This window comes from Colletotrichum chrysophilum, assembly GCF_026319265.1.
Source record: "Colletotrichum chrysophilum strain AFK26 chromosome Unknown scaffold_95, whole genome shotgun sequence".
Taxonomy (NCBI): domain Eukaryota; kingdom Fungi; phylum Ascomycota; class Sordariomycetes; order Glomerellales; family Glomerellaceae; genus Colletotrichum; species Colletotrichum chrysophilum.
In genome coordinates, this window is record NW_026517382.1 from 52,449 (window position 1) to 69,273 (window position 16,825).

Here is a 16,825-nt window from a genome sequence, read left to right on the forward strand (position 1 = left end):
ACCGTGGGCCGACTGCCTGGGGGAATTTGGTGGCGACGGGGCTTGATTCCACGTGAAGGAGACGAAAGACTCAGAGCGGACTGGAACTGCGGTCGATGGGGGGTGGGCTTCAGCCGTGTTTGCGTTTTCTGTGGAGCGAGCTGGGAATACAGCTCAATGGGAGAGCAGCAGGCCGGACGGAGATAACGACGATGTCGTCTCGGAGGCTCTGCAAGGATGTTTTGGACCTTGGTAGACAGCGAGGCGAGCAGAAATACGTGTCAGTGGAGCCAAGCTGTCGAAGGATGCGTGAGGTCGACCGATTGGCAAGGGACGGGAAGGATGGAACGATAACATGTAAGGCACAGCGGACGAGCAGGAAGAGTAGTAAAATTTGCGCCGTCCTTCGTTGGCTGACTGGCCGGTTGGTGGTGGTGACTTGCACCAGGAGAAAAGTCTGCCGATCGAATGGGAATTGGAGATAAAAGGCGATGCATCCGTTGCTTTCGGTGATGTCAGTGGGAGACTGGAACAACCCAGCGCCCCTAGGCCCTTCCAAAGGCTAAGCTGCTTTTAGCGCATCCAGGACCCAGCACACACCTTGCTGAGACCCCGCCTCATTGGCTCCATTGGCCTCTGAGAGGTCCGAGAGCAGCGAAGAGCTTGCGCTCCCAGCTCGCCCCCGATCCACGCACTGCTTGTGACTGGCTGCAGCGCCCTCGACCGGCCACCTCCGAGCATTTAGGGCGTCTGCCGGTGAGCGTACAGCGGGCTGGGGGACCACTGAGCTGCCATCCCCGCAGTTGCAGTGGGGTCGCAGCGGTGGTCCAGAGCCGCTGTGGCTCCCAGATTTTCCAAACGGGGCACCCCTTCAGCGATGTTGCGCAGCAATGCGTCAGTCTCCAGGTGTTCCTTCGCCTGCCCGCAGTCTTCCTTGACGCATGATTGACGCTGCCTCCACCAGGCACCTCGTTCCGCCGTCTTAAACTGGACCTACCTTACCTGCACCTCTCTGGTCTCAGGTAGCACATTCTGCCTGGACGGCACTTTGCCTCACCGCTCAGTCGTCCTGGTTGCTTCGGGCAGGTGAGCACACGACATTCCAAAGCTCAAGGTCTGGGCGCCGCTACCGTCCCAAGAAACCGTTTCGACCATGTGAAGAAACAACCAAACCCCCCGGTACCGGAGAAGCTGTCGGGGTCTGGGACACACCACAAAGACGGCAGTCTTCATACCTCTCCTGAGTGCTTGAGCCAAAGTCGTCCGATCTCGATGTTGCTGTGGGTGTGCCACATGGACAGGAACGGCTGCAGCGGGAGCAAGATGATGACAGAGTAGAGCTGTAAGAACAAGGCAGGTACGGAGGAATAATTGACGACCTAAGACAGCGTGGTCGCTGTAGGAGCTGCCCATCGGAAACCGGCAACTAGAATTCATGCTTTGACGGAGACTCGGGGGAGCGGATCTCCAATATGCAAAATCGAATGTACGACATGACCTTACTCGACCTTATTTCAAAACTCAAACAACTACCCTAACCCAGCGGAGCTGAGCTGAGCTCCCTCGTTTGAGTAGCCCTTTCAGAGCTAATTCGAAGAAAATAAGTCGGACAAGATTCAGGGAGTTGCCCATCGTAGTGGTGTCGGCCAGGGTTCAGAACATCGGCGTCCTGTATCATGTATAAGTCATTTCAAGCTCGTCACCACAATCGCCCTTTTCAATCCCATCTTCACACGGACAAGCGGACTCTGCACTTTCCTGGGGTAAAATGCGCCTTTTTGCGCTATGCTCTCAGAGCTAGCCACGCGCCATGACGATCTGAAATATCTTACTTTTGTAGTGCCGTCTATGCTTTTGACCATATTACGCCCCAGCATCGATATGCGATTCATACACAAGGAAATTTTTGGTTGACCGTAAAAAAGACAACATCTCCGCCTCTTTTTCCGCTTCATCATTACGCGCCATTTACTCAAAACTCCACAGCTTCGTCAACAAGGTGTCTTGGACACCGGATTCCGGTTCGTTCGGCAGGAACACCCTCTTCGGGATCTGAAATTCAATCACCGGTGGCTTCTTGACCTGCTTGGTCATCTCGGCCTCGAGCAACTGTGACAACGTTAGATGCATTCATCCGAAAGTGCACTGGAAGGCAACTTACACTGCTGTACGAGTGGTCTAGGAAGTCTTCAATGTTGTAGGACTGCTTAGTGAACTGCTCTGACAGGATCTTTGCAATCGTCGCTACGTTGGGGTGGTAGTGCGTTTGCAGCTGAACAATCTCCCACAAGCAGCTGTCGATGGCATTTGTCTCCGTCGGATCCGCCTCATCCTCTACAAACGGGTCGTTAACGCCCTGAGTCTCCATGAGAGCCTTGATTTCCGGTTCTCTCGTCTCTCTGTGGAGCATGAAGGTGCACTGCGGATGCCTCTTGAAGATGTTGTACATCCAGGGAACGATGTAAACGATGGCGCTCGGAGGCGCGTTGAGGCTGAGCCTCGCCAGCCTCTTGATGAAGCTTGCCACGAGCACAGCAGGCAAGTGGGTCGACGCCAGAAACGTGTCCATGAGACGGAAGAATCTTGAGCGGTGCTTCGAGTGAAGAATGTCGCGGTCCAGCAGAGAGTAGAGCTTCGTGTAGAAGGAGGGGTAGTCAAGGTTGCGCTCCTTGATGAGGTAAAACACACCCGAAAGCGCGAGCAGAGAGATTGAGCCGCCAGCGTCGTAAGAGTCTGTGAGGAAATCGGCCAACAACTCTGGACGGGTGAACCACGGGGCGATCTCGTTGGACATGATGTCCAAAACCCGCTTGCGCTGCTCCTTTGTTGATGAGAGCTTGAGTACTGCGAGCCAGGCGTCTTGGCCTTGCCTCTTGTGCTGGTGTAGGTTGTTAAGGACATGAGACTTTTGCTTCGGCTTCTCGACCCAGTACTTTTCCAGCGCTGTTGGAACATTGCCAATATTTGACAGCAACTCGAAAAGATCGTCAAACAGTTCGTCTTCTGGCGTTTCCCCTGGTGCATCGGCCATCGTCCTACTCTCTGTTAGTATACATGAGGCACAGGGGTTCCTCAAGACATACTTGATAGCCTTCAATGTGAAAAAGCGGATATCGTCATATTCACTCATAAACTTCTCCACAAACTCGGCCCGGGCATCGTCGCTGTCTGAGTTCAAGAGTGCCGTGATGATCTGTTGCAAGAAGCTTGCCGGGAAGTTGTACTCCTCTTTGTCGTTCAAAGTGTGAGCCTCAGTCTTGAGACATCTCATGGCCAGCGTCAACGCCGTCATCGCCAGATTTTCGTCGCCAAGAAGTTCGGAGAGAACCGACTTGTATTCGAAATACCGGTCCTTGAGCCACGACGCAACCACCAATTCCTTCTCCGACAGACCCTTCTTCCTCTGGAGAGCGCCAGCTGAGAGTAACCTGACAAAAGCTCTGCACAAGGCCACAGAAGCCAGGGTTGCCGACTCGGGCTCATCTTCGAAAGTTTTTGCGATCTGGATCAGTTTGGTGATGTTGTTGTAGTTCTTCTTCGACTCCAAGATCTCACTCTCAAGGAGCAAGATCTCAGCTTGAGGATCACTCTCATCGCCACTGCTCTCGGGTTCAGACTCGGACTCGGATTTGGCGCGCTTCTTCGACTTCTCCTTCGCGGGAACTCTTTTCCTCTTCAGGCCCTCGCCCGACGCTTTCGCAGGCATTTTTGGCGAATATTTTCGGTGGTTGATGTAGTTTGATATTGAAGCTCTGGGACCGATCTCAATTCTCGAATTTTACAGCGGGTCCAGTGAGACGGGAATTTTCTGTAGATGGCCCGGCCGTCCATTCAGCGAGAAGGAGGCATGGTCCGAGCGCTATATATATCACGTGACGCCTGCTGACTGGCTCCCTCGGGTCTGTTCATCGAAATTCTCGTCTCCCACTAGAGCTTTGAACGTAGGACCTCAAAGCCGCCGTAATACCCGCATCCCCAGATCATCTCACAATGGCGTCCCGCTTGGCTAGAAGCGCTGTCGGTACGTCGAGACAACCTCCCCGAACCCATGGCGTGTCAATTGGCCGTCCCGACGATGGCGAAAAAAAGGCCGCAAGCTGGAAAGCAAGGACCCGTGGAACCTAGGCTAACACTCAGCTCTCCCTTCTCGACGCAACAGGCGCGAACCTCCTCCGGCCAACCCTTGCCCGCCGCGCCCTTCCCGCCATCTCGGCCTCCGTCTCCGGCGCCCGCAACGCCTCCAACGTTCCCGCCGAGGACCCCAAGAAGAAGGCTCAGTCCATCGTCGACGCCCTCCCCGGCAACTCGATCCTCTCTAAGACCGCCATCCTCTCCTCCTCCGCCGCCCTGAGCGTCTACGCCATCAGCAACGAGTACTATGTCGTCAACGAGGAGACCGTTGTCGCCTTCTGCCTGCTCGCCGTCTGGGGCGGCCTGATCAAGTACGGAGGCCCGATGTACAGCGAGTGGGCCGAGGCCCAGGCCAACAAGATCAAGGGCCTCCTCAACCAGGCTCGCGCCGACCACACTCAGGCCGTCAAGGGACGCATCGAGGACGTTAAGCAGATGTCCAGCGTCGTCGAGATCACCAAGTCTCTCTTCGAGGTCTCCAAGGTACGATTCGACCGATGACGTTGATGGAGGGGTTCCGAGGACCGGACGAACGGATGGAAGTGGAGGGGAACGTAAACATGGCTCGGACTGAATGGGTTCGCTAACGGAGACGCTTACAGGAGACTGCCAAGCTCGAGGCTGAGGCCTACGAGCAGGAGCAGAAGACCGCCATCGCCGCCGAGGCCAAGGCCGTACTCGACTCCTGGGTCCGCTACGAGGGCCAGGTCAAGCAGCGCCAGCAGAAGGAGCTCGCTGAGAGCATCATCGCCAAGGTCACCAAGGAGCTCGAGAACCCCAAGGTCCTCCAGCAGATCCTTCAGCAGTCCGTTGCTGATGTCGAGAGTAAGAAGCAATGCCCCGCGCCTACATCTCCGTCATCGGAAGTACCTCGGATATCCTTTTACTGACTCTCCTTTCACAGAGATCGTCTCCAAGCAATAGATTTCCCGACCTAGAGTCTGAGCGAGAAGATTTCTTTTGTCCAAGGGGTTCCCTTGCGTGTCAATAAACACCTGTGCATTAGCCAATTCAAGAACTTCGAAAAGGACGCCTTGACATATGCTACGTGTCGCGTAATATGTTTAATTAGGAGAAACATGTACTCGACGGCATTCACGATCTTCAAAACGGACACGATGTGTATCATCATTCAATTTCATTGACTATCTGTCCTACAGCTATCTATCAAGGCCACACTCAATTGACATGTTGAATGCCGTGGCGTTGCGGGTGTTCTTTTCCGCCCGCCCATCTCCACCTCTAACTCCGACCCTTTCCGACATTCCCCGTCCGAGCATAGCAACCGGCCCGTCGGTACGACAACCCCACCATGTCGACGGAGATCATTTCAAAGTCAATCAATCATGAAATCGCAACGAAAGTCAACGAGCAATAAAATCTATTCAATCTTGCTGTTCTCTCTTTGGAAAATCGAGGCAAGGAAAAGTCTGTTCTTGACATTGTACAACAAACAAGCCTGAACGCCGCCTCGGACCAAACTAAACCCATCCCAAAGCTCGTAAGCAAGGTATTGAGAAACGAAGAGCCCACGGGGCCTCCTTTCCACGCGTCAGATATGTTATTACAAAGAAAATGTTACATGCGGTCGTCTTTTGGGATCGTAAGAGCTCAATAAACCATTCCCCCGGACGTTCAAGCATCATCCATAGCGTGCATTCAGTAGATAGGTCGCGACTCTTCCCATTTCGAGTGAGCGCCAGCCTTCTCCGCCGCATCAGGGGTATCTTCTGTCTTGACGTCCGGTCCCGCGCCAAAGGAAATCCTTCCGCTCTTACGCCGTCTAGCAGTGTCTCCCGTAATAGGTCCGATCCACTCCCAAGCGCGACCAACCTCGCCGCTGCGTCCTTCTCTTTGGCTAGTTCTCACGTTGCTGTTTTGCTCAACAACAGCCTTGACACGCTTCCAGATGCGATCACGCTCGCCGAGCGAGTGCACAGAGCGGAGAACGTCATCGCGGAGGTTGGGCAGGAAGAGCCAAGGGTCGTCGATCTCTTCCTCACCGAGTTCCTTCTGCGTTGCCAGCCGAGCCAGAACGAGATCAACAAGCGCTGGGACCTGGGCCACAGTCGCCTTATGGGATCTGTACTTGGAGCGCACGTAAAAGTAACTAACAATCAACGCGATCACAGATCCAATTGAGAGCCGATGTCTTGCCAGCCCGAGCCTGAACGAGCGCTTGATGGCGCAGCCGATTGGAAGGCGAGCGAGAGAGGAGGACGATAGGTAGGCGTCTGAAACTGAGGTGGAATTGGCCTTTCTACTTCGGGCACATCCGATCTGGTTAGTACGCATGTTAGGAGTTGACGATTTTGATATAGGGGCAGGTTGAAGTCTGTGAAGAGCAAAACAGGAGATGTTGACTTACGGAACAACTTCCACTTCCTCGCGACCCTTGACATCCCCGATAGCGGCAACCCACAGGTCGTCAAACTCCTGCTTGTTCATCTTCTTGCTTCTCTTTGCGCTGATGACCTTCTTAAGCTCCTCCTCATCAATCGCGGGGGCCTCCGGTGCCTGCTGGGCTTCGTCGGTAGAATCACCGCACTCAAACTGGGCCCGCCTCTCTCGGAGCTCTTCGACTGTCTTGTCGGCCACAGCCTTCACCCTTCGGACCTTCTCACCGTCGGGCTCACATGTTGGGGGCAAGGGGACCAGGCCACCAAGGGCAAGTGGGTGCGGCTTCAGGATGAAGTCGGGCTCACAGCGGACAGAGTAGTCCTCATAGCAGTAAGCGTGCTGAGGGCACAGCTCGCACTGAGGCTCAGCCAGCTGGACCGCCCAGTCAGGGACGGGGATATCCGCGGGGATGATTTGCATCGCGGGACGGCCTAGTCCACAGTATCCAACAGCCACCTTCTCTTGACGGTACCAAGCGCCGTAGGCTCCAAGCAAAGAGACAGCCAGGGCCCAGAAAGGCTTGGCGAGACTTCTTCTGGGACGGGCTGGCGTACGGCGGGGTGCCAGAGCACTTTCACCACTTGCCGCCATCTCCTGCTCCATTTCAAATTGAGCATCCGGAGTGAACTCTTCGCCAGCCTCGACAATTTCAGCCGGCTGATACTCTGGGGTCTCTTCGCGCAACAATGTACTAACAGGGACCTCAAAGGCCTGTGATTTCGTGGATGACTTCGGTCGCTCTTCGGCGTAATGGCCGTCCGTTCGTCGTCGTACACTGTCGTTCTGGAAAAGATCCTGTCCAGTTCTCCTGCGTCCCGTAGCAGGGGTCTTGATGGGTGCCGGCGAGCTGCCGCTCTGGAACGGGTTGTCCATCGAGAAGTACTCAGACTCCCTCCGCTTCTTGAAAAAGTCCTCCTCGGACTCTTCTTGCTTGATGTGAGGGGTCACGTTGCGCTTGGTGCGGACCGACTTGGGCGGCTCTGCTTGCTCAAACACAGGCTGCTCAAACCGCTCCAACTGCTCAACCTGCTCAGGCTCGTAGTACGGCTCAGGCTCCACAGGTTGCCGGCTGCTTGCTCGCACCTTCCTCTTCGTTGGGCTGATCGGGGCCGGCGGCTGTTGTTCATACTCCTCGCTCTTAACTCGGGTGGAAGCCTTGCGCGGAGACTGCGATCGGGTCGTCCTGCGTCGTGGTGGCGGGGCGAGGTCGTAATCATCAAAAGACTCGCTTTCGTGATTGCTTCCCATATCCACGATCCCTTTGCTTGACCGCTTGGCTCTAGCCTGCTTTGCCAGAATCTTCTTCGCTTGAGGCAAGACCTCTTCGTTGAAGAGATCGACAAGCTGAGGCTTCTTTGCTGTCGAGGGGTATTGAATTTCGTGCGCCACGAGGATCGATCGCAGGCGGGGGACCGTCAGCGATTTCGGGTCGAACCCGGGCTGGAGGTATTCGTACTCGTCCATGTTTGCTTGGAGCTGTCTGTTGTTGGATGGAGAGAAAGGAAGAGCGACAGACAACAAGAAGCAATCGGACGTTAACCCAAGCAAGGACAGACTGTGGTGAGATCCGTGCGAGTGAGACACTTTGCGACGGTAATGTCAAAGGCAGCTGGCGTTGTTTGCTCTCTCGACTGTGGAACCCTGAAGAAAAGGGTAAGCAGGCTTCCAACAGCAAGGTAAAAAAAACGTGTCGCACGGAGGTTTTGGCCTCGTTTCTGCGGCCTTGACAGGCGGGCACCAGATCTTAGCGATGGTGTAAGATGCAAGTTGTGTAGACGATGCGCCCAGTGGACAGATGTTGATAGGGAAAGTCAAATAAGAGCCCACTGACGCAACAAAATCGCCCGCTCCCGCTGTCTAGGTGCTGTGGCAACGTACTGGGTCATGAGGTGTCTGAAAAACACCTAGTGTGGGGGCCTAGAGGAGGCAGAGCAGGCAGACAGGGGGGACATCAGTTGAAATTGCAGGGGTTATGGCTTCCAATCAGCACAGATCGCGGGTGATAGACACAGCCACACTTGGAGGGACTGTTCCGAACGACCTGGAGGCCTGGCTGTGGCTTTCAATGTGGCGAACTTTTTTCGAGCTTGCCCTGATACGTTGGAGCTATTCGATTTGATCGTCCCATGTGATCATACGTCAAGATCGTACCTGCCACCCTGCCAGGAAGTTGTCAACTGGCTGTAAAAAAAAAAAAAAAAATGGCAGCTTCACGCGCTCTTCTTCGGCCAAGGTTTGTCTGCAAGACCTGCACTCGCAGATTTCAATCGCAGGGCCGGCGGTCTTACGCGAGCACAAGCGCATCTTCGTCGGCGTCGGAACCAGAGATCTACGATGTTGTCTGCGTGGGAGGCGGGCCGGCAGGTCTCAGTCTTCTGACTGCTCTCCGTACGAACCAATCGGTTGCTCCAACGATTGAAATGAAGGCTGATCATTTTTAGGAGCCAACCCGGTGACATCCCGCCTCAGGGTAGCTCTTGTCGAAGCCCAGGACCTCTCCAAGACCCGCGCCTGGAAGCTCCCCGCCGACAAGTTCTCGAATCGCTGCAGCTCCCTCACGCCGACTTCCGCACAATACCTCAACACGATCGGCGCATGGAGTCATCTGAAGCGCGACCGGGTCCAGGATTACAATGAGATGCAGGTATGGGATGGTGTCAGCGGCGCAAGGATCGAGTTTGACTTGCCTGGAGGAATCTCAGAGGGGAAGACCATCGCTTACATGTGCGAGAACCTCAACTTGACTTCGGGCCTGTTGAGTCGCCTGGACGAGCTTGGCGGAGTATCAGTGTACGACAGTGCACGGGTTGAGCACATTGGCTTCGGCGAGGAGACGGAAGACTTCGATTTGACGCAATGGCCTGTCGTACACCTGTCAGGCGGGAAGAAGCTCCATGCGCGGTTGCTGGTTGGGGCGGACGGCGCAAACAGCCCTGTTCGCACATTTGCTGGCATCAAAGCTCGCGGCTGGGACTACGGCAGGCATGGTGTTGTTGCAACTCTGCAGATGGAGGGAGATGGATGGGGCGGCGAATACAACAAGATCGCCTACCAACGTTTCCTGCCTACTGGACCGGTAGCCATGCTGCCTCTTCCAGGTAACTACTCGACCTTGGTCTGGTCAACAACGCCTGAGCGGGCCACATTTCTGAAGAGCCTCCCGCCCAAGGAGTTCATCGCTATGGTCAATGCTGCCTTCCGGCTTAGCCCGGTTGATATTGGATTCATGCACACCCAAGAGTCTGGCCAGACGGAGGAGCTCGATTGGAGACTTGAGCACACCCCGGTGGAACGCCGCGCAGTCCCTCAGCAGGTTGTCGGTGTCCAAGACGGCACGATTGCTTCATTCCCTCTCAAATTGCGGCATGCCGACACCTACACGGCTGAGAGGATTGCTCTTGTTGGTGATGCGGCACACACCATTCACCCCCTGGCTGGTCAGGGTCTGAACCAAGGCCAAGGTGATGTTCAGAGTCTCGTGAAGACCATCGAGACCGCCGTGTCTACCGGTCAGGACCTGGGTTCAAGCATCTCCCTCGAGGCTCATAACTCGGAGCGTTACATAGCCAACCACGTTGTGATGGGCGTCTGTGACAAGCTTCACAAGCTCTACTCCGTCGAGAGCGGGCCGCTGGTACCACTGCGGTCTATCGGCCTGAGTGCCGTCAATGCCATGGGTCCTTTGAAGAAGTTCTTCATGGAGCAGGCTTCTACAACCGGCGCTAAGTTGTTCTAAGAAAACCAAATGTACACACTGTAACATTATTGTATTGCAAAAGTTGACGGATTGGCCGTCAAGTTGGTCGTCCAGTGCTCTATGTAGTCGTGACATCAATTACCATGAATTCTTGATAATCCGGTTCTTCGTTCTCAAGAGTAAAGGGGAATCATCATATGTGGTGAATAGCCCACGGGCTGCCGCAATCCATCAAGTCTGAGCAAGATTCTTCTAGAAAAGAGAACAATGCGGTATATACGTAAATGCTCTGTCTCTTTACTCTACAAGTACAAAAGGAAGAAGATTCCTGACGGTCGTTTTGATTTCCCTCCTCTGAAGCACTCTACCGATCAACCTCACCTGAATTGACGTTAGTTATGCGGGTCGAAACTTGAGAAAGTGGGAAAACTTACCGAACACCAAATCCATCGTACCGATAACCGCCACAGCGTCAGCAAGCATGTGACCCTTGCAAACGTGATCAAAGCCACCCAAGTGGGCAAAACCAGGGGCTCTGATGTGGACACGGTAGGGCCTCTCGCTACCGTCACTGACGACGTAGACACCCATCTCACCCTTGGGGGCCTCGATGGCAGAGTATGTCTCACCAGGGGGAACTGTGTAACCCTTGGTGTAGAGGAGGAAGTGGTGGATGAGAGCCTCCATGTTCTCCTTCATGGCAGAGCGGGGCGGGGGAGAGATCTTGTAGTCCTCGCAGCGGATGGGGCCGGCAGGCATCTTGTTCAAACACTGGTGGATGATACGCAGGGATTGTCTGAACTCCTCCATACGGCAGAGATATCTGTCGTAGCAGTCGCCACGGACACCGACGGGAACATCAAACTCAACCTGGTCATAAGCATCATAAGGCTGGCTCTTGCGGATATCCCAAGGAACACCGGAACCACGGAGCATGACACCAGTGAAAGACAGGTTCAGAGCCTCGGCGGCAGAGATCACACCAACACCCTGGAGACGCTGGATCCAAATACGGTTGTCTGTAAGCATCTCTTCGGTCTCGTCGATACGGTCGCCGAACTGAGTGGCCCACTGGTAGATGTCGTCAAGAAGACCCACGGGGATATCCTGGTGGACACCTCCGGGACGGACGTAGGCGGCGTGGAGACGAGCACCGGAGACACGCTCATAGAATTCCTGGCAACCGGGTCAGCCGGAGTTTTCCCACATTCCTTCAGGACTAAATATCCGACTTACCATGAGCTTCTCACGCTCCTCGAAACCCCACAAGAAGGGCGTCAGAGCACCAACGTCCATGGCGTGCGACAAAACGGACATCAAGTGGTTCAGGATACGGGTGATCTCGCCGAACAGGGTGCGAATCCACTTCGCGCGGTCGGGGATCTCAACGTTCAGGAGCTTCTCAACAGCCAGGGCGAAACATTGCTCGTTCGTCATCATGGAAACGTAGTCGAGACGGTCGAAGTAGGGAAGGGCCTGAGTGTATGTCTTGTACTCGCAGAGCTTCTCGGTACCTCGGTGGAGGAGGCCAACGTGGGGGTCGGCTCTGACGATTTCTTCGCCGTTGATCTCGAGAATCAGACGCAACACACCGTGAGCGGCGGGATGCTGGGGACCGAAGTTGACAGTGTAGTGGCGGATCTTGCGGTCCTCCACGCCTTCCTCGGTAACCTTGGTGTGGCCATCGGTGCCCACTGGCCGGGTAATGCTGTAAGGGTCGGCGGCGGGAGAGAAGTCGGAGGCGACGGGCGTGAGCCTCGTTCCTTGGTATTCGGTGGAGGCATCGGCGTATCGGCGGCGGTAGGTCGTCGAGAAAGGGCGAACGGCGTTGAACGAGGAAGCTGCCGGGCGCAGACATAACCTCTTGGCGCTGTGGCCGGCGAGTCGGTAGAGGCCTGCCATGGTGGATGTAGAGTGGAGAGACGGCTTCAAAAGAGGTCGACGAGATGCGTGCCCCCAATTGAGCCTCCTTTATTATGCCAATGGCTGGGTGCCGGCTGCGTTGGATGGAGGGGATTCGCCTTCGAATTGAAGTGTGAGTGTCATGTCGGAAAGCTCAGAAACCAGTAATTGCCTCGCGCTGATTGGTTTGGCGGGCCGCAGCCCTTCCGCGGACAGTGTGGCACGGTGCAAGTAAACGGTCCAGCGGAAAGCTACAAGGATGCGACCTTTAATTGAGAGCTCTCCAACAAACGCACCTGAGCTGCAGCCGCTGCAAAAAAGAGGTAAGGAAACTTTTTCATCGTCAAAAAACCACTACAAGTCCTTGTCGACGTCGCTCTAACTTTTCAGATGGATGAATGAGCAAAACTCGCTTTTTTGTTTCACTTAATCGCAAATGGCTCATCTCAGTTATCTTTCCAGATCTGGCTGACAAGAAGCCCCAGACCGCTTTTCGCACTCCGTCGGTGAGAAGAGCAGGCCCGAACTCCTCTGAGAGGAGTCACCGAAAATGCTATGGCCTTTCGGGTCAGGGAAACCTGAGCCTCCCAAAGAGAAAAAGTCCATCTTTTGGAATGACCTCCTCCCGCAGCCAGACCCTCCACTGCACGCCGCGAGAGAGTGGGCGCCCGTCTTCCTGACCGCTGTTGGGTCGCTGGCCGTATTCACTTTTTATAACTCACGCCTGCGGCGATATCCCACAACCGGGCATATCTCACCAGACCTCTTCAGGAAACGGACACTGTTCGGCCGGGTCACGAGTGTCGGTGATGGAGATAACTTCCACATGTACCATACCCCAGGCGGGAGGCTCGCTCTGTGGGGTTCACTGAGGAGAATTCCCACCACCAAAGCCAAGCTCAAGGGGAAGACGGTGAGAGTTGTTCTTACACATTTGAGGTGCACAACCACTAACAAGCGTCGTTCAGATACCTGTGCGATTGGCTGGGATTGATGCTCCTGAGGGCGCTCACTTTGGTAAGCCTGGACAACCTGGTGCTCCAGAAGCTCTCAAATGGCTCAACGACTACATCTTGAACCGACGCATCTGGGCAAGGATCCACAAACGCGACCAATACGACCGCGTCGTTGCGACTGTCTTCGTGAGACCGTTCCTTTTCAAAAAGGACGTCGGGTTGGAGATGCTGAAGCGAGGCCTGGCAACGACTTACGAGGCAAAGTCCGGAGTGGAATGGGGAGGTTTTGAACAAAAGTACAAAGCTGCTGAAGCCAAGGCCAAGGAACAGAAGCTAGGCATTTGGGCTGGCAAGGCTAGCGACTTTGAAAGTCCCAGGGATTACAAGACGAGAATCAATGAGGCGGGAGAGAAGGTCGTGGAGGAGGTGAAGCCGGATGAGAAGAAAAAGAAAGAGGAGAAGAAGACCTGGTGGTTCTTTTGAGACGAGGGCTGCGGGTACGGCTTCTGCATGAGACATGACTGTTTATGAGCCGATTCATTTTCGACATGCACATACGACAATCACCAGCAGCGAGCATATACGGTACCTATCATAGGACATGAGATGCCAGGGTAACCCTTCATGAGAATAGATGCGTTATGAGCAACGGTGAAATCGACTGGGATCTGTGAGGGTGAATGAGTTGGCAATCGCCTAGTTGCATATAGCTGATTTGTCAATACGGCTGCATGATTGGCTGGCAATTTCCCGGGCCGCTTGCCGGCTCCTACCCCTTGCACTGTACCATACGCCTGCCCCTGTGTTTGACCCGAACTTCAGAGGTGTCGGACGCCTCAGTGGCCAACCTCCTCCCAATCCTCACCAAGCGACTTCAACGTTGAACGTCGGAGTGTTTCACGTGTTTCTTCAGGCCCTTTTCCGACAATTATATTTGCTTCGACTGCTGTTCTCTCATACACACCGTATCTCCTAATCGTCGCTGGCGGCGACCCTTCGCCCAAGATGTCGCTACAGGTCAGGGGTCCCGACGTCTCGGTGACCAAGCAGAAAGCTCTCGAAGATGCAAAGAAGATGCAGTCCGCGGTTGATGAGGAGGTGGCCAAAGCAGGCCAGGACAAGCCACCTTATCTTCTCAACGAGCTCATCGGCAAAGGAAGTTTTGGTCGAGTCTACAAAGCAACCGACATTAATACGAGTATGCTCGTTGCGGTCAAGATCATCGACATCGAAGAGAGTGACACCGTCAATCCCAAGCTCGCCGACACCTTCAAGGAATTTTTGGCCGAAGTCAACGCCCTGAAGCTTCTCAGTGACAGTGGCGCCAAGAACATCAATCATGTCATCGACGCGCTTCCCGTCGGCCAGTCAATGTGGATGATCACCGAGTATTGTGCTGGAGGAAGTGTCGCGACGCTCATGAAGCCGACGGCCCCGGGTGGACTTCAAGAGAAGTGGATCGTTCCCATTCTCAGGGAGGTTGCAGAGGCTGTCTTCTGGGTTCACCGGCAAGGAATTATTCACCGAGACATCAAGTGCGCCAACGTCCTGGTCACCGAGGCTGGCGGCGTTCAGCTTTGTGACTTTGGAGTTGCTGGTGTCATCGAGACCAAGTTTGACAAGCGATCTACGTTCATTGGCACGCCTCACTGGATGGCTCCTGAGCTCTTTGATCAGTCAACATCCTACGGTACGGAGGTAGACATTTGGGCATTTGGCTCCATGGTGTATGAGATTGCCTCAGGTCTGCCGCCGAACGTTATGGCAGGAATCGACGTCTATCAGCTCGGAAACTACATCAAGGCCCATACGCCTCGATTGGAGGGTGATCAGTACTCCGATCAACTCAAGGATCTCGTAAGCTATTGTTTACGGGAAGACCCTTCGAAGCGGCCAACGATCGAAGATGTCCAAAAGCATCCCTACATCGCCAACACCGCACAGAAGTATCCTGCCTCGTCACTGGCTCTGCTGGTTAGAGGTTTCAAGTTGTGGGAGTCCCAGGGTGGCAGTCGAAAGTCCCTATTCGCACCTGGAGGTGCGCAAAATGTCTGGGACACGGACGACTCAGACTTTTCATCCACAGCGATGGCGAATGACGAATGGAACTTCAGCACGACCATGGCTTTCGATCAACAGGTGTTTCAAAACACAGATGTCCAGGCGGTCTACGATGTGTATGGCTCAAACGTAGATTTTGATCCCGGATTTCTGGATGAAATGTCAAGGAACAAGCCGAAGGGTGGTCGCAGAAGGCCACCTCCTCAAGCGCTTGCCGCGATGAAGGCTCCTCTCGAAAAAGTCTTTGACCCCAATACGATTTCCAACTACGAAGATAATTCCCGGGCTTACTATGGCCGGCCTGTCCCTCCGCCGGCTTCCGATCTCCCTCTCCGAGACGATTCCCTTCAGTCGATGACAGTAAGAGAGTCTCTCATCGACCTCGATGCTTCGCTGAATGGTAGCAACCTCGCCAACTTTGTGGACATGAATACCATCAGAGCTGGTGCACCACGTGTGTCTGTCGACTACCACATGGGAGACGAACCAGATTTCAACAAGCCACCTCTGAGCGACCCAGCCGATCTGAACCCCAACAGAAGGACGCAGGACTGGAAGTTCCCATCAATGGCGCCGCCAGCCTCGGCGAACCCTGAAATGTCCAGGTTTCCTTTTAACGAGGATCGCTCAGGACCCAACTCCGCCTCCAGACCTCAAATGTTCCACCATCAGACCGACCCTGTCCCCGCCCCTAACTATGGAGGTGACTTGACGGTCCCACGGTCGAACTCTCAGATGAACAACAGAGAATCCACCGGGAGCTTGATTGATTTGGACGATCTCATGGTTCCGCAAAGCAACCAGAACAACCGCATATCAACCGGCAGTCTAATTGACCTCGACATGGGCCTCGCAGACCCCACGCCAGAGCTCACCCGTCCGTCCACGGCCAACTCAGACGTTGCTTCAGTAAGTGGTTCAGAGATGGGCCTCGCCAATCCCTTCGATCTCGAGCGCCACGCGTCTCTGTATGTCCCAACGTCCAACAGAGAACCTTCTATCTACGTGCCTGCGGGAGACCGCGAGCCTTCTATCTACGTTCCTGCAGGAGATCGCGAGCCATCGCTCTACATTCCCACATCAGACCGCGAGCCGTCCATCTATGTTCCAGCAACAAACCGAGAACCGTCAATCTATGTGTCCGATGATTCCGATTTCGCAAGGAGCATCCCTAAAGATGATGACCTCGGCCTGGTCGACCTCAACCTAGCCGAGCCCAGCGGCACCGTTCGCCCTGCCAACGGCCAGGCCGGGCTGCGACTCAATACCCACCAGTCGTTCAACAGCGCGGACTACTCAGATCCTGAGTTCCTGACACCTCAGCAAGCCGCGCAGCCTGTTTTCCATGGTATCCTACGCTCGACGAACCGCGGATCAGTGCCACTGCCACTGCCGCCTCCTCCGGCACCGCCATCGGTCGAGGTTATGCAGGGTTCAGCCAGCGCCGACGCTGTGAAGGAGGAATTGCGGAGGATGGCGATGAGTTTGGGTGAACACTTGAGTCACGCGAACCAGTACCTGTCTACACTGCCTGTGCGCAAGGGTGGCAGACAGGACTTGATGGGAGAGATGGCATAGCGCATCGGTTTGCCAGCAATCATTACAGTGTACGAATATTCGATGCCAGAGGCTGGTAACCTACCACAGGGAGGGCATACAGGCGTTTACGGAAATGATGTAAAATAGCGGAGGCGTATTG

At 54.8% G+C, this 16,825-nt stretch overlaps 7 protein-coding genes across 7 annotated transcripts; 4 read left to right on the forward strand and 3 right to left on the reverse strand.

The window, feature by feature from the left end:
• Positions 1 to 1,947: 1,947 nt before the first annotated feature.
• On the reverse strand, positions 1,948 to 3,685 carry COL26b_009654 (uncharacterized protein; the record flags this gene model as incomplete). The annotated part of the gene is made up of 3 exons (XM_053182375.1): positions 1,948 to 2,088; positions 2,141 to 3,014; positions 3,063 to 3,685. The coding sequence occupies 3 exons, from the start codon at positions 3,683 to 3,685 to the stop codon at positions 1,948 to 1,950; spliced, it is 1,638 nt and encodes a 545-aa protein (XP_053033653.1).
• Positions 3,686 to 3,969: 284 nt separating this feature from the next.
• Positions 3,970 to 5,034, forward strand: ATP3 (atp3 gamma subunit of the F1 sector of mitochondrial F1F0 ATP synthase; the record flags this gene model as incomplete). Its single annotated transcript, XM_053182376.1, has 4 exons — positions 3,970 to 4,000; positions 4,139 to 4,593; positions 4,713 to 4,935; positions 5,015 to 5,034. The coding sequence occupies 4 exons, from the start codon at positions 3,970 to 3,972 to the stop codon at positions 5,032 to 5,034; spliced, it is 729 nt and encodes a 242-aa protein (XP_053033654.1).
• Positions 5,035 to 5,769: 735 nt separating this feature from the next.
• COL26b_009656 (uncharacterized protein) lies at positions 5,770 to 7,974 on the reverse strand (the record flags this gene model as incomplete). The annotated part of the gene is made up of 2 exons (XM_053182377.1): positions 5,770 to 6,220; positions 6,479 to 7,974. The coding sequence occupies 2 exons, from the start codon at positions 7,972 to 7,974 to the stop codon at positions 5,770 to 5,772; spliced, it is 1,947 nt and encodes a 648-aa protein (XP_053033655.1).
• Positions 7,975 to 8,711: 737 nt separating this feature from the next.
• Positions 8,712 to 10,246, forward strand: COL26b_009657 (uncharacterized protein; the record flags this gene model as incomplete). The annotated part of the gene is made up of 2 exons (XM_053182378.1): positions 8,712 to 8,898; positions 8,952 to 10,246. The coding sequence occupies 2 exons, from the start codon at positions 8,712 to 8,714 to the stop codon at positions 10,244 to 10,246; spliced, it is 1,482 nt and encodes a 493-aa protein (XP_053033656.1).
• A 325-nt stretch (positions 10,247 to 10,571) lies between these two features.
• On the reverse strand, positions 10,572 to 12,109 carry NUO49 (NADH:ubiquinone oxidoreductase 49kD subunit; the record flags this gene model as incomplete). The annotated part of the gene is made up of 3 exons (XM_053182379.1): positions 10,572 to 10,588; positions 10,642 to 11,383; positions 11,444 to 12,109. The coding sequence occupies 3 exons, from the start codon at positions 12,107 to 12,109 to the stop codon at positions 10,572 to 10,574; spliced, it is 1,425 nt and encodes a 474-aa protein (XP_053033657.1).
• Positions 12,110 to 12,935: 826 nt separating this feature from the next.
• LCL3 (putative endonuclease lcl3) lies at positions 12,936 to 13,548 on the forward strand (the record flags this gene model as incomplete). Its single annotated transcript, XM_053182380.1, has 2 exons — positions 12,936 to 13,022; positions 13,078 to 13,548. The coding sequence occupies 2 exons, from the start codon at positions 12,936 to 12,938 to the stop codon at positions 13,546 to 13,548; spliced, it is 558 nt and encodes a 185-aa protein (XP_053033658.1).
• A 522-nt stretch (positions 13,549 to 14,070) lies between these two features.
• Positions 14,071 to 16,704, forward strand: COL26b_009660 (uncharacterized protein; the record flags this gene model as incomplete). Its single annotated transcript, XM_053182381.1, has 1 exon — positions 14,071 to 16,704. The coding sequence occupies one exon, from the start codon at positions 14,071 to 14,073 to the stop codon at positions 16,702 to 16,704; it is 2,634 nt and encodes an 877-aa protein (XP_053033659.1).
• Between the last annotated feature and the right edge of the window lie 121 nt (positions 16,705 to 16,825).